Source organism: Haliotis asinina, chromosome 13 (genome assembly GCF_037392515.1).
Source record: "Haliotis asinina isolate JCU_RB_2024 chromosome 13, JCU_Hal_asi_v2, whole genome shotgun sequence".
NCBI classification, from domain to species: Eukaryota; Metazoa; Mollusca; class Gastropoda; order Lepetellida; family Haliotidae; genus Haliotis; species Haliotis asinina.
This window is the reverse complement of record NC_090292.1, coordinates 6,950,239-6,967,364: the sequence shown is the minus strand read 5'-3', so window position 1 is coordinate 6,967,364 and position 17,126 is coordinate 6,950,239. Positions and strand designations below refer to the sequence as shown.

Sequence of the window (17,126 nt, the reverse complement as noted above, 5' to 3'; positions counted from 1 at the left end):
CTGTTGCCAATAATCATTGCCCATGTAGAGGTGGCACCAAAATTATTACAGATGAATTCAAATCATATACTTGCCTACAAAATACAGGGTATGAACATGACACTGTTAAACACAAAGATGGTTACGTAGATAAAAAAACTGGGGCCCACACAAATTCAATTGAAGGATTTTGGGGCAATGCAAAAGCAAAGTTCAAGACAATGCATGGAGTCCCAAAAGAACAGCTGGCTTCTCATCTTGATGAGACCATGTTTAGATGGAACAACAAAGATGGTTCTATGTTCACAATCATGCTTCGTCTTATTGCCAAATATTACACATTGTGAATCAATTTATGAGGTATGCTTCATTTTGTATGAAAATACTGAGAGGTTTCCATCAGCTATAGTGACTATAGCTAGCATCAGTTCTCGTTAAATTGTTCATGTTGTTACTCCTCAAAATGTTCAAGATTACCTTAACATTTCCAACATATGGTACTGAAAGCATGTATGTATAATAGTTCCTGTCAACAATTTGACAGGTCTACCTCTGATAGTGCTACAAAGATATTTAATGGGCATCTGTGCTGGTGACTGAAGTTTTCCTGTCAGATTCAGTGTGAAATTTGATGCATTTCCTTCACTATCATGAAATGCATTGACAGGGATAATAGTCATCATCTTGTTTGTTGTTTTCAGCCTTGTAAATCAATTCATGAGTTACGCTTCATAAATTTTGTATGATAATACTGAAATGTTTCCATCAAATTCATGTGACTATAGCTAGCATCAGTTCTCGTTAAATTGTTCATGTTGTTACTCCTCAAAATGTTCAAGATTACCTTAACATTTCCAACATATGGTACTGAAAGCATGTATGTATAATAGTTCCTGTCAACAATTTGACAGGTCTACCTCTGATAGTGCTACAAAGATATTTAATGGGCATCTGTGCTGGTGACTGAAGTTTTCCTGTCAGATTCAGTGTGAAATTTGATGCATTTCCTTCACTATCATGAAATGCATTGACAGGGATAATAGTCATCATCTTGTTTGTTGTTTTCAGCCTTGTAAATCAATTCATGAGTTACGCTTCATAAATTTTGTATGATAATACTGAAATGTTTCCATCAAATTCATGTGACTATAGCTAGCATCAGTTCTTGTTAAGGGTTCATGTTGCTACTCTTCTAAATGTCCATGACGCCCATAAATTAACATTTCAAACATATGGTGCTGAAAGGATGTATGCATAATATAGTTCCTGGAATGAATAAAATTTAGAATCATCAGAATGTGATATTTTTTCATTGTGAGAGTGATTCATTTTTGTAACATTTGAATGGTAAGAAAAGTAGATTTAGTTGGTTTCCAAAATGTGGGCCCACCTACAAAATCTCTGAAGAAAAACACATAAGTGAACCCATAAATCTGTCCACTTTAAGAACTTCAGTTTAGAAGGTGAACTCGATCACATAATGCAGATTTATTTATCTTCTTAAAATGTGGGCCCACCCACAAATTGCTGTATAGGGATAAATAACAAGTGGGCCAACATGTCAATGCAGTATCGTAGTTTTGTGGTTGACACAACTGTTAAGCAAGGACAATGGAATAGCCTACCTTTCCTGGCTCTGACATCGGTTACTTCAACATCATGGGGTACTCTGTAATTTTATAACTCGAGTAGGATTACTAAGAAAATACCTCTATCTATACAATGTGGGCCCACATCCGAGTCCCTCCAGTAACCAGCAAGTGGGTGATCTAGAATTAGGTAATATTTGACAAACACGCAGAGAAGTCTTGAAGCTCAATAATGTTATTCATAGTGATGGAAATGGCTCTCTAAACAGAATAACCTGAGCATTTTAATGATAAACCTGACGGACGATATCGTACATCGGTTTCGCAGCGCCATGTTTTTCTTAGATACGAAACTAAACGTCATAGCTCCAAGCTGTATTTAGGGTTGTCTCCCCTAACAACTCGAACCACTGATAATGCAGTTTCGCCCATATTAAGATACCTCTACGTTTCGTAGCTCAGATGAGTGATTTAACTAAATACCTTTCTTCCTGTACATCAAAGCGTCATTAGCAGTTAGTGAGTTAGTATGTTTGTACACCAGTGTTAGCATTATGCCACTAATGTTACGGTACGGGACAAACTAAACGTCATGGCTCCAAGCTGTATTTAGGGTTGTCTCCCCTAACAACTCGAACCACTGATAATGCGGTTTCGCCCATATTAAGATACCTCTACGTTTCGTAGCTCAAATGAGTGATTTAACTAAATACCTTTCTTCCTGTACATCAAAGCGTCATTAGCAGTTAGTGAGTTAGTATGTTTGTACACCAGTGTTAGCATTATGCCACTAATGTTACGGTACGGGACACCACGATTGAGCTCCACACTGTACCCATGTGGGGAATCGAACCAGGTCCTCAACATAGCCACCAGCCGTTTTGTCCACTGGACTACACCACCGTGATCCACATACAATCCATACTAACCATGTCGAATTATATTCCAGTTTCAAAGTGAGGCTTCGGCACGTGATAACAAACCATGTCCAGTATTCTCTACAATCTTCAGTAACCGAGGCGGCAGGATTTGCTGTGTCAAGCGAACAAATGATGGTAAGTGTCGTCGTTCTTTTCCACCTAATGGTTTCAAGAAGAAGCCACGCTGTTATAAATCAGTACGCATATGAGTACGGTGTTAAGCCGCTTTGGGAAACACTCCAGCAAAATCGCTGCGGGGGCAATGGATTTCACACGGTGTATCTATTTTGGGAATCGTCTTCGGCGTTACGAGTGATGGCTTCAACCGCTAGGCTACTAACCTAGACATATGTGAAACTATATTATTCAATCAACGTACAGACAAGAAACTGTATTTTCCTATGAGCCTATAGGCAGGAAACTATATATCCTATCAACGTACAGACAAGAAACTGTATTTTCCTATGAGCCTATAGGCAGGAAACTACATATCCAATCAACGTACAGACAAGAAACTGTGTATAGGCAGGGAATCATATATCCAATCAACGTACTGAAAGGAAACTATATATCCCATCAACGTACTGACAGGAAACTATATATGCCATTAACGTACTGATGGGAAACTATATATCCTATCAACGTACTGACAGGCAACTATATATCCTATCAAAGTACTGACAGGAAACGACATATCCTATCAACGTTCAGACCGAAAACTATGTGGGTATTTCTACGTACTGATAGGAAACTATATATCTTATCAACGCACTGACAGGACACTATATATCCTATCAACGTACATACAGGAAGCCGTACATCCTAGCGATGAGATAGCCGTAGGTGCAATTTAACATTAACTTACGACTATCTTAGCTCTAAGAGATGTACGCCCTGGGTGATATCCACTACGTACGAGTGGGTGTGAGAGTGTGTTCAAATGTTTACGATGTCTCTCGTATTCCATTGCAGTTGTGTACAGCTCTGAACAGAGGACGCTGAGACCGCGGATGTTGATAACGAACCTCTCAATCAAACAAAACAGAATGTATCAGATCTTCATGGATGACCTCTCACACAAGTTGTATCCAAATCTGACTCTCAAAAGAGTCGATGCAATGATATTTTTCCCACCTTCCCGTTCACTTGTAGTGTCGCAATCCTTCAACGCAAGATTGTCCGCCATATCTGTAGACACGAATATCGTACGAACCATAAAGAAAGGTATCCGTTGCAGGTCAATGGCCATTGACAACCAGAAAAATCCTCTCTTATTGGCCGTTGCCAACCCACTGCCCGCCATATACACCCTAGCAAGCAATGGAAGCAACCACAGTGTGCTCTTTCACTTTAACATGACGCGCCAAGAACGCTCACAGAAGTACCCGACGGCCATAGTAATGGACTCGAAACGGAGCTTAGTCTATATCTGTCTCAGAGAGACAATACTTGCCGGCGATTGTAATGGGACAACAAAAGTACTTCAAAGGGGTAGATCTCTACACGGCATGACTTTAAATGCAGAAGATGATGTTCTTTACTACAGTGATAACACTGTCATTGAGACCATGTCCCTACGTACGAATCAAACAGGAACAAGAAAATATGTCAGTGTTTGAGTTACCGGCCTTGTATATTACAATGATTACATCCATGCAGTCACGACATACTATTTTTACAGAGCCCCCAAAACAGGTGTAAATAAACCTTACAAATGGAGAATGTCACCTCATAGTGAAACTTGGTGCATGTGTGCCCTACCGTAAGGTTTCCAGTCTGTATAAGGACCGCGGGTAGCTTTAAGACCGCGTACAATGCGAGATAAGATGCGAATTCCCTCCCTGAGCCCCTCCCTCCGCATGAACGGCCCTTTAGTGGTCAATGTTCCTGATATTCTTCCCTACATGGGTACAATGTGTGAAGCCCATTTCTGGAGTCCTGGCCATGATATTGCTGGAATCTTGCTACAAGCGGCGTAAAACCATACTCACTCTGTATCAGCTACACACGGAGACTTTGAGATAATTGATTTTCAAATTCATAACCATCAGACAAAAGGTCATGAAAAATGCGCCCCAAAACGATGTGAAACATTGAGTTATTTCTTGGCTTTACTCTAGAAAGTTCACATTGAGGGCCAGGGTGAGAGCATCAAAATTGCCTCTGCATCTTATGTCTCGCAATCCAGTTAAATCATGACGGCGACATAAGGCTAAATAAAAACAGGCGAAATTTTTCCTGGGCATCGGCGCGTCACTCTTATTTCAGCGCGTAACAATTTTGCCTTATACAAAAATAAATTTGAGTTGGCCGCGTCCTGATCATCCATTTGACCACTATAAGAATGGGTGTCAGTAAGAACGAACGTGGCTGAATCTATAACTCATTAACACTTGCTAACCTTTTCCAGCTGTATTCCTGAGAGAGAAAAATAGAAATGTGTCCCTCCCTCCCTCTCACCGCCCTCGTCACTTTTGACACAATTTTATTATTTTTGTGCACCCAAATAAACAATAGGTACTCCTTGTTTAAATTAGATTTATTTATTTAATAAAATACAATTCAGAACTTGGGGTTATTCCTAATTTTTCCAGTCCTCAACTGAAGAGGTGGGAAAAGTGATTTTTGATTTTTAACTGTATGACCTTTGACGTTGGCTTCTAAAAAAGTCCAAATGGCATAAACATTCCACGACACGCCATCTTTTTTTCATATTTGTAAACAAATATTGGTTGCCTTTTCGAAATATTGGGATGACTGGAGAAACTGGTTCTTTGGAGCAAAAAAATAACCTCTATGTTTTTTCTATGGTCACACTAGCTGAGATCGGCACTACCTTCACTTCTGTACTTACAGTGAATATGCCGCCACAATACTGTAACCATACTCTGCACAGAAGCCACATTCTATACCAAATCAGTACTCATTAATCCCAGTTATTGACAGTATGTCACTGGTGTCGGTTTGAAAACAATATTTCTGCTATATGGCAGCGGTCTGTAAGTAATCGAGTCTGGACCAGATAATCGAGCTATCAACAGCACGAACATTGAGTTAAGCAATTGGGAACCGCTGACGTGTGTCAATCAAGTCAGCGAGCTTGACCATCCGTTCCTTAGTCGCGTCTTACGACAAGCATGGGCTACTGAAAATCAGTTATAACCGGGATCTTCACGGATACCGGTTTTAGAATACCTTGACATCACTGTAAGACAGTAAACCACTGTTTTGTATAATCACTTTCTGGTTAACTATTCAAATATAGAATAAAACAATGATAGCAAAACTACAAGTGTTGTCATGAGTGAGTGAGTGAGTTAATGTTTAACGTCACATCGGCAATGTCTCAGCCATATCGTGACGAGAGCATTTAATTCTGAAATGAACTATATGTATAGTATAAAAACCTGTCAACGAAGGACAGTAAAACAACTAGAATATCACAATATCAATTAAAACTAGCATGGAAAGTTAAAAATAATATCACTCTTCGGACAATACAATATAAAATCAGGCTATAGATTGCCAACAACTGAAGGTAGATCACCATACTAGGGACCATGGGGACTTACAGTGCCTTTGCTGCCTGCATGGACCCTAGTCGGATTTACATCATCCCCTCAACCGCTAACAATTTAGACACATCTAGTCAAAAATTAAAAATACACATATGCTACGATTAAAACCAGTGGAAGTCTAAACGTACAGGAAATGTTTTGGGACTTACGTACCCTCTCAGGAGGACAATAATTTTACGGTACTTCAACCCCCTTTGAGGGTACAGCCACCAACAATTCAAGTTACTAATCCAAACTTCCAATAATTAAAATACATCTATTTACACAACAAGTTTTCAAAATTCAACAAAAAAAAATCAATGTCTTTTGAAAAACCAATAATTAAATGAGATCTAACGCTGGTAAAAAGATCCTTAATTGTTTTAACTGTATAATACTTATCCCTTGTGATGGAGAATTCAACACAGTCAAGCAGGATATGCCGGACCGTGACTCTCTCATCACAAGGGATACAAAACGGAGGATCCTCACCTTTCAATAGGTACTCATGTGTATATCGTGTATGGCCAATACGACATCGTCTTAAAATAACCTCTTCAAATCTGGACTGACAGCCCAAGTAGGTGTAACCAATATACGGTTTTATTTCATGTAATTTATTTATACCTACTTGGGTGTCCCACTTCTTCTGCATCAGATCACGGATGTAGGTTCTAATGCTTGCTTTGTAATCAGAGTATGGAATAAGAAGTGGTGTCACAGATTTGTTGAGTGCTGCCTTGGCAGATCCATAGACAATGGAGCCATAATCAAGTTTAGAACGCACTAGTGATCGATAGAGATGGAGAAGGGTAGCTTGATCCCCTCCCCATTTAGAATTTGAAACCACTTTCAACAAGTCAAGTGCTTTCAGGCATTTAGTTTTAAGTGATTTAATATGTGGTAAAAAGGTTAAATGCGAATCAAAGATAAGACCCAAGAACTTGGCTTCCTTCACAACTTTAATGGCCGTCCCATCTAGAGATAGTTCAGGGTCTTTATGTGGTTTGTATTTTCGACAAAAATGTATGCAGTTAGTCTTCGATTTAGAAAATTTAAAGCCGTTTTCAAGACACCATTTATTAATCTTGTTTAAACACAACTGCAATTGCCGTTCAATGGTATGCATACTTTTACCACGACAAGAAATATTAAAATCATCCACAAATAACGATCCATCAATTGAATCGTTTATAACTTTTGATAAACTGTTGATCTTGATGCTAAAAAGAGTGACAGACATAATACTGCCTTGTGGAACACCCTGATCCTGATTGTAATGATCAGACAAGGTAGAACCCACACGGACCTGGAATTGTCTGTTATTTAAAAAGTTGGCATTAAATTCAGGCAAACGACCTCGCAAGCCAAAGTCATATAAATCTCTCAAAATGCCATATTTCCAGGTTGTGTCATATGCTTTTTCAAGATCAAAAATGATAGACACAGCATGTTGTTTATTAATTAGTGCGATTTTCACAAATGATTCCAGTCGCACTAAGTGGTCGACAATACTTCTGTTTTTACGGAAACCACACTGTATATCTGTTATGAGATTATTTGTTTCCAAGTACCAAACAAGTCGATTATTTATCATGCGTTCCATGGTCTTGCAAACACAGCTTGTTAATGAAATCGGACGATAACTGGAAGGATCTGTATGATCACGTCCAGGTTTAGGTATTGGTACTACTATGGCATCATGCCATGAAGGAGGAAAGTTACCCGATGTCCAAATATCATCAAAAATACTTAGGAGAGTTTCTAGACAGGATTCTGGTAAATGTTGCAGGAGTTGATAATGGATATAATGATCAAGAGCAGTATGGAGTTCATGAATAGAAAACGTTTCATTATAATCTTCCCCATTATCAGAATTGAAATTAATAGTTTTCTTTTCTTCTTGTTTTTGATACTGCTGAAATTTAGGTGTATAATTCGAAGAGGAAGAATGTTTAGCGAGAGTTGCGCCCAGTTTATTCGCAATATCTGACTTATCAGTAAGTAATTGATCTCCATGTTTAAGATGATGGACAGTAGATTTAGTACCTTTACCTTTGATTTTCTGGACCATGTTCCATACCTTGGACATGGGTGTCCGAGAATTTATTTTGGATACATAATTTTGCCAAGATTGGCGTTTGTTCTGTTTAAAAGTACGCCTCGCTTTAGCATTTAAAATTTTAAATTTATTTAAATTATGCACCATAGGATGGCGACGGAAATAATGTTCTGCTTTTTTCCTTGCCTTCCTAGCTTGTTTGCACTCATCGTTGAACCATGGTTTTCGAATATATGGAACTACAGAGGATTTTGGTATACACTCATCAGCTATGGAATTCAGTTCATCAGTAAAAACATTTGATAGCATCAGGAACGTCAATAAAACGTTCAGGTTTAAGTTTGTCAGCACACAGTGTTTCATATAGAGCCCAGTTAGCCTTTTTAAAATTTCGTCTTGATGATGGAGGAACATCAGATGGAGGTACAGCTTTTAATACAGTAGGAAAATGGTCACTTCCAGAGAGGTCATTGTGGACTGACCATTCGAATTCATTTAGTAGTTCTGAATTTGTCAATGACAAGTCAAGAGCAGAATAAGTCCCTGTACCAGGGTGTAAATATGTGTTGGAACCATCATTATAGATACATAAATCATTGTCAGAACAAAACTCCTCCAACAATTTACCTTTAGTGTTTGTATTTGCACTGCCCCAGAGTGGGTTGTGTCCATTTAAATCTCCCATTATAATACAGGGTTTCGGGAGCTGATCATATAGAGCTTGAAGATCGGTTTTGGCAAAAGCCGAAGTTGGTGAAATATAAAGAGAGCATAGTGTAAACGCTACATGTAAAGTAATTCTCACAGCAACAGCCTGCATATTAGTAATAAGTGAAACCGGGCTTTGAATAACATTTTGTCTCACTAGAATGGATGATCCGCCAGTGGCCCTATCACCCGGAGGTGAAAAACAATGATATGAATTAAAATGACGAAGGTCAAACGTATCTGTTTGTTTTAAATATGTCTCCTGGAGACATAACGCTGAAGGTGTGAAATCTTGGACTAATAGCTGTAATTCATGTAAATTAGTCCTCAATCCTCTGCAGTTCCACTGTACAATATTATTGGAATAAACTATCTTTTGGGGGGATTTATTGGGGATCTACCCCGCACTCTTTTGGAGGGCGACAAGCTATGTGCCCTAGAATGGACGTTTTCAGAAACGTCCATGTCTTTGAGAGACCCATATTTATTAAACAGTTGAATTTTATTTTGTGACCCCTTAGGAGCTCTGCCACTTTGTTGTTTTGAAGCATCAGACTTAGGTTTGGGTTTAGTTTTAACAATTTGTTGTCTATCAGCTGTTGAATGAGACTCAGAGCGTGACTGTGAAGATGACTTATGATCAGAGGACTTTGATGTAGTAGGAAGTGATTCCTCAGTCTGTGATGATATAGCAGGGTATAAAACCTGTGGGGCGTCGGAACTGACCCAAGTCAAGGTAGTTTGGCATCCTGTGGATGATTTTGTTATTTTACAGCTGGATTCAGATGACGATTTTGCTACTGTAGCATAACTTTCTAGAAGGTCAGATCTCTTAACCAGTTTCTTTGCGTCAGAAAATGAGATATTTTGGGTGAACTTTATTTTGTTAATCGCCATTTGCTCTTTCCATATTGGACACTGTTTTGACGAAGATGAATGGTCGCCTGAGCAGTTAGTGCAATTTTTAAAGTTACTGTCACAATCTTCTTCACCACAGTGAGCACACACAACAGACAATGTGCAGGTAGATACACCGTGTCCATATTTCTGGCATTTAAAACACCTGAGCGGGTTGGGGATGTCGGTTTCAACTTGGATATTGCAGTAACCCACCTGTACTGATTTGGGGGCATTCGGCGATGAAAAAGAAAACAGATAGGTATTCGTTTGAAATGTTTCATTGTTTTTTCGGGTGGAAAAGCGCTTCACATACAGCACGCCTTGATCCTTCATTTCGCATGCTATATCAAGTTCGGACATGTCAGCAAACAACCGATCACGATCTCTAACGATACCTTTGCTTGTGTTCAAGGTCTTGTGAGCGGAGACCGTGACCGGAATGCCCACAAAAGATTCAATGCTCATCAGATTGGTTGCTTGCTGTTTCTTGCCACACTCAATTAGCAGTGCACCCGAACGTAAGCGTCTAATGTTCCTAACATCCCCAGCAATACCTTGAATGCCCTTAGATACTGCGAAAGGGTTCAAATTCAATGGTGTCTTGTCAGTAGTCTCAATAACGAGGAAACGTGGCCAATACTCTATCGATAGAGACGGTCTATGAGAAGTATCAACGGGATCAATTTCAAGTGGACGTTTCGTTTTTTTGGGGGGTATTTCATAAGCCATGATTGGTGTCATATGGTTCATCATCCGAGCTCCCCACCCACCACGGAGTATCACAAGGACAATGCTAAAGCAAGCGGGCCTCCAGCTTGCAGCACCAAGGATACCCGGATGATATACTCTAGTAGAGGAATTATAAATAATTAAACTACCAGATTGGCCCATGAGCCATCGCCTTCTGGCATAAGACTCTAGGCAAAGTTCATATTAGAATTCAGAATAAAAAAACTTAAAGATCACAAGTAGTGCCAAAGCCGAAATTCAAAACAATTCCAAATCAATTTTGTGCAATGACACATATGCAGCCCATGCACAGGGCTTGGCATGACCAGCCGATTGGTTGAATCGGGCCAATTCAACCACCCGTCTAGGTGAAGTCAGGGCCAAAGTGGTGTGTTGGGCAAATGGAACGCAGTTAAAAGTCCAACTGCCCTCAACCACCAGGATCCCGTCCTCCACCGACACGGGACGCAACCCACGGCAAACAGGTTGCCCAATTTAGTCGCCTCGTACGACAAGCAATGGGGTGCTGTGGACACATTCTGCCCCGGGTCCACACGGGAGAAGAGCACTTAGCATTACCCAGCACCCACCACAAGGAGGTGGCTCTTCACGGGTGCCTGTTGTCATGATTTAGATGGTGGGGATGTATGATTCCCATGGAACAATACAGTCGTACTAGCTGGATATATTTTTCATTACCGGCCGTGAAGAATGAGCGCCGTTGTGCAGTAGTAAACTGTCTGCCTATCACGCTTTAAGTCCAGCGTTCGATCCTCAGTGTAGGCACCTTGGTTTGGGTCCCGAGGCGGGTATTTGCGCAGTATCCTTGCACAAGGTACTTAGATGCAGATTGTCCCACTTCAAAAAGCTTTAAAATGGGTACCTGTGAGGATGTACGGACAATATCAGTGTTTAATACATTGCGTTTGGATGTATGTTCCCCAAGGAGTTGAAAAAGTATCGGAAAGAACGGTAGTGTCATATGACCGGGGATAGTAATGTACGTAGCGCCGTGAGCTGGTAAAGTTCCTGGTTATGAGCACCATATAATATGCTTTGCGAATCTGTTTGTATCCAGTTTAATTAAATTACGAAGGTATTAACTATACCTTACAGTGGTAGCTTGAAACGGTTAATACACTAGATACTGTTTGACACCGGTACAAGAACACGCAGCACTCAAGAAATAAAGTTTGTGTGTATAGTATCCGTTGTTAAAAGAAGCACTCAGCAGTATTCCCGGCATATGACATTAATCTATAAATAATCGTGTCTAGACCAGGCAATCTAGTGATCAACAGCATGAGCATCGATTTTTGCAAATGGGAGACAGTGATATGCCTCAACCAAGTCCGCGAGTCTGACCACCCGATCTCGATAGTCACCTCTTACGACAAGCATGAGTTAGTAAAGATCTGTTCTAACCCAGGCTACCCCACCACCCCAGTACCGCCTAATCATAGTGACCGTGTTATGCATTGTTGAGGTATGTTGATCCGACCTGTGGGTACAGTTGGACTGACATCGTCGTCTACCGTGCATGCTTTTCATTGAGGGGCATGGCGGCCATCTTAATTTTATGAGTATGGTAAATAATGTGCAGTGACAAAAGGGATAAGACATCCCCTGTCAACTAGCAAACTATAACACTGACATGTCTAAAATATCCAATATTATGTATTCATCAGACAGCAAGACACATTCACAATAGAGGTCTCTAGTACGATACGGCTGAGTCAAGTCTAAAGTAAAGGGTCACAAATATAATATCAAAGTATTTTAATGTCACTGCTATAACAGAGTATTTTGAATTCATCCATGCATGTTGAACAGAAATCATTTGTGAAAAGGCGTCATCGTCAGAGGTCAGTACTTATAATGCTTACGTGAAATGTACAGTTTTCTGAACAACATATTGTGTTTCAGTTTCGACTGACTCGAGTCAAGATCTGGGTCGGGACAAGTCTGTTCCACGAAAGCCAGTGACGACACAAGACTCTGTTAAACATGGTAGGTGGGAACCCAACAGACTGGAGGCCTGTTATCAGTTGCTATCAGACAACTGGAATACTAATGCTAAACAACAAACAAATAACTAATACAAGACACTAGTTGTGGATCGGCAAAGTCTTTATTATTTACACACGTTTCTGGGTCCCTTCATCAGGCAGTGAATAGTTACAGAGTGAGTGAGTGAGTTACCATTTAACGTCACATCGGCAATATTTCAGCCATATTGTGACGGGAACTGAACACTTAAATGGAATATATATGTAATATAAAAACCTGTCAACAAAGGACAGTAAGAACACTAGAATATCACAGACATGAATATAAAACCAGCATGAAAAACTAAAACATTGTAATTAAAGAAGACAATACATTATAAAACACGGACTATAGATCGCCAACAACACAAGGTAGATCACCATACTAGGGACCATGGGGACTTACAGTACCTTTGCTACCTGCATGGACCCTAGTTGGATTTACACCATCCCTTCAGCTGCTGGTGAGTGTACGAAATGCTAGCCAAATTTAAAATGACAAGAATACTACGATTAAAAAACCTGGTAAACTTAAATTTACATCAAATGTTTTGGGACTTACGTACCCTCTCAGGAGGACAATAATTTTACAATACTTCAACCCCATTTGAGGGCACAGCCACTAACAATACAAATTACTAATCTAAGCTACCAATGATTTCAAATACATCTATTTACAGAACATATTACTCAAAATTCAACCAAAAAATCAATTTCTGTTAAAAAACCAATAACTAAATGAGAAGCAACAGTGGTAAAAAGATCCTTGATGGTTCTGACATTGAAATATCTATCCCTTGTGATGGAGAATTCAACACAGTCAAGCAGAATATGCTTGACTGTAACTCTCTCATCACAAGGGATACAAAATGGAGGATCCTCACCTTTTAACAGGTACGCATGAGTATATCTAGTGTGGCCAATACGACATCGTCTTAAAATAACCTCTTCAAACCTGGACTGACAACCCAAGTGGGTATAACCAATGTAAGGTTTTATCTCATGTAATTTATTGATACCCACTTGGGCGTCCCACTTCTTTTGCATCAGATCACGGATATAAAATCTAATGGTGGCTTTGTAATCACTATAAGGAATAAGAAGTGGTGTCACAGATTTGTTGAGTGCTGCTTTAGCAAGGTCAGCCAATGTGTTACCAGAGATTCCTACATGGCTGGGTAACCAACGGAAGACGATGTCGTATTGGCCAGTAGCAAGATCATTATACAATTTAATAATTTCTATTAAAAGTGGATGTTTACAAGAAATATTTTTAATAGCCTGAAGGCAAGAAAGAGAAGCGGAATAGATTATATATTGTTTGCGTTTAGGGTGTCTTTGAATATATTTGAGAGCTGTTAATATGGCGTTGGCTTCAGCTGTAAAAATAGAACTATTATCTGGTAATCTAGAAGATATTGTTCTGGATCCAATGACAGTGGCACAAGCCACTGTGCCACCGTCCTTGGATCCATCTGTAAATAAGGGTTTGTAATTGCTATATTTATGTTTTAATTGATTATATTCTTGTTTATATTGTAAGTCACTTGTTTCTGATTTTTTAAATGATGTTAATGTTAGGTCCACTTGTGGCCTAACCAATTGCCAAGGAGGAGAAGAAAGAAGACGGGAAGGTGATATACCTTCCAGCGCAATACCGGCAGAAGAAAGAAAGGGTTTAATTCTGTGCCCAAGAGGCGGAACAAGAAAAGATTTTTTGTTATACAAATCCTCATAAAGGGGATTGAACACACAGTTAAAGGCAGGGTTAGATTCATTAGAATATAATTTAGTTATGTATTGTAAAGACAATTTTATACGACGTTGAGTAAAAGATGGTTCATCAGCCTCAACGCAGAGACTATCAATAGGTGAAGTTCTGAAAGACCCAAGACAAAGTCTTAAGCCCTGATGGTGGACAGAATCAAGAAGTTTAAGGTTGCTTTTGCAGGCTCCACCATATACGATGGAGCCATAATCGAGTTTCGAACGTACGAGTGATCGATATAGGTGCAAGAGGGTTGCTTGATCCCCTCCCCTCTTTGAGTTGGAAACAACTTTCAACAAGTCAAGTGCCTTCAGGCATTTAGTTTTAAGGGACTTGATATGAGGCAGAAATGTTAAATGGGAGTCAAAGATTAGGCCCAAGAACTTGGCCTCCCTTACAACTTTGATGGGAGTGCCATCTAGAGATAGTTCAGGGTCCTTATGTGGTTTATATTTTCTGCAAAAATGTATACAATTAGTTTCGGATTTAGAAAATTTAAAGCCGTTTTCAAGACACCATTTATTTATTTTGTTTAAACAAAGCTGCAGTTGCCGCTCAATAGTATGCATATTTTTACCACGACAAGAAATATTAAAATCATCCACAAATAACGATCCATCAAATGAATCGTTAAAAACTTTTGATAAACTATTTTTCTTGATGCTAAAAAGTGTGACAGACATAATACTGCCTTGTGGAACACCCTGATCCTGATTGTAATGATCAGACAGGGTAGAACCCACTCGAACTTGAAACTGTCTGTCATTTAAAAAGTTGGCTATAAATTGAGGTAAACGACCTCGCAAGCCGGAGCCATGTAAGTCTCTTTAAATATTATAGTTCCAGGTTGTGTCATATGCTTTTTCAAGATAAAAAAAGATAGACACAGCATGTTGTTTATTAATTAGTGCGTTTTTAACAAATGAGTCTAAACGCACTAAGTGATCGACAGTACTTCTGTTTTTACGGAAACCACACTGTATATCTGTGATAAGGTTTTTTGTTTCCAAGTACCAAACAAGTCGATTATTTATCATGCGTTCCATGGTCTTGCAAACACAGCTAGTTAACGAAATCGGACGATAATTGGATGGATCTGTATGATCACGTCCAGGTTTGGGTATTGGTACTACTATGGCGTCACGCCATGATGGAGGAAAGTTACCCGATGTCCAAATATCATCAAAAATATTTAGAAGAGTTTCTAGGCAGGATTCTGGTAAGTGCTTCAGGAGTTGATAATGTATGTTATCAGCTCCTGTAGCTGTATCATTAGCTTGATCAACAGCAGTATGGAGCTCATGAATAGAAAAAGTTTCATTATAATCTTCCCCATTATCAGAATTGAAATTAATAGTTTTCTTTTCTTCTTGTTTTTGATATTGGTGGAATTTTGATTATCTGATTTCTGATTTATCAGTAAGCGATTGATCTCCATGTTTAAGAGGATGGACAGCAGATTTAGTACCTTTACCTTTGATTTTCTGGACCATGTTCCATACCTTGGACATGGGTGTCCGAGAATTTATTTTGGATACATAATTTTGCCAAGATCGGCGTTTGTTCTGTTTAAAAGTACGCCGTGCTTTAGCATTTAAAATTTTAAATTTATTTAAATTATGCACCATAGGATGGCGACGGAAATAATGTTCTGCCTTATTCCTTGCCTTCCTAGCTTGTTTGCACTCATCGTTGAACCATGGTTTTCTTATGTGTGGAACTGCAGAGGACTTTGGTATATATTCATCAGCTATAGATTTTAGTTCATCAGAAAACCTTTTGATAGCATCAGGAACATCAATAAAATATTCAGGTTGAAGTCTGGCAGCACACAACGTTTCATATAAAGGCCAGTCAGCCTTTTTAAAATTCCATCTTGATGATGGAGGAACATCAGTTGGTGTTACAGATTTCAGTATAGTAGGAAAATGATCACTTCCACAGAGGTCATTGTGGACTGACCATTCGAATTCATTTAGTAAGTTGGAGTCAGTTAATGATACATTAAGAGCTGTATATGTTCCTGTGCCAGGATGTAAATATGTATTGGTACCATCATTATATATACATAAATTATTATATGAAATGAAATCCTCCAGAAACTGACCTTTAGTGTTCGTGATTACACCACCCCAAAGTGGGTTGTGCCCATTTAAATCACCCATGAGTATGCATGGTTTGGGTAATTGATCGTAGAGAGTTTGTAGATCAGCCTGCATAAGAGTTGATGAAGGCGGAATGTACAATGAACATAAAGTAAGCGTAATGTTCAAAGTCATTCGCACTGCAACCGCTTGAAGATTAGTTTTGAGTTTTATAGGACTGTGAATAACATCATGTCTTACAAGAATTGAAGATCCTCCAGTGGCCCTATCACCAGGTGGGGAAAAGTGATAATATGCATTATATTGACGTAAGTTAAAAGTATTTGTCTGCTTTAGATACGTTTCTTGCAAGCAGAATGCTGATGGTGTAAAGTCTTGGACTAATAGGTGAAGCTCATTAAGATTAGTCGTTAGGCCCCTGCAATTCCACTGAAAAATATATGAAGAAACTATTTCTTTGGGGGATTTATTGGGGATCTACCCCTTGATTTCCTAGAGGGCGACAAGCTATGTGCCCTACTTTGGATGTTTTCGGACACATCCATGTCTTCTAAGGATCCACATTTATTAAAAAGTTTGATGGTGTCATTTGAACCTTTGGAGGTTCTGCTACTTTGACATTTTTGTATGTCATTTTTAGTTTTGATTTTATTTTTGGTAATATCCTTCCCATTATTTTGTGATTGAGGCTTAGGCATAGGCTGTGATGATGAGGGCGATTGTTCTTGAGAAGATGACCGTGATTGAAATGGAGCAAGTGT

At 39.2% G+C, this 17,126-nt stretch overlaps 1 protein-coding gene across 1 annotated transcript in view; it reads left to right on the top strand.

The window, feature by feature from the left end:
• Positions 1 to 4,302: 4,302 nt before the first annotated feature.
• LOC137260391 (putative ankyrin repeat protein RF_0381) overlaps positions 4,303 to 17,126 on the top strand; it is a 29,483-nt gene continuing 16,659 nt past the window's right edge. The window contains exons 1-2 of the mRNA XM_067798058.1: positions 4,303 to 4,396; positions 12,371 to 12,454. Of these exons, the coding sequence (XP_067654159.1) occupies positions 4,303 to 4,396; positions 12,371 to 12,454 (178 nt within the window). The remainder of the gene's footprint in view (positions 4,397 to 12,370; positions 12,455 to 17,126) is intronic.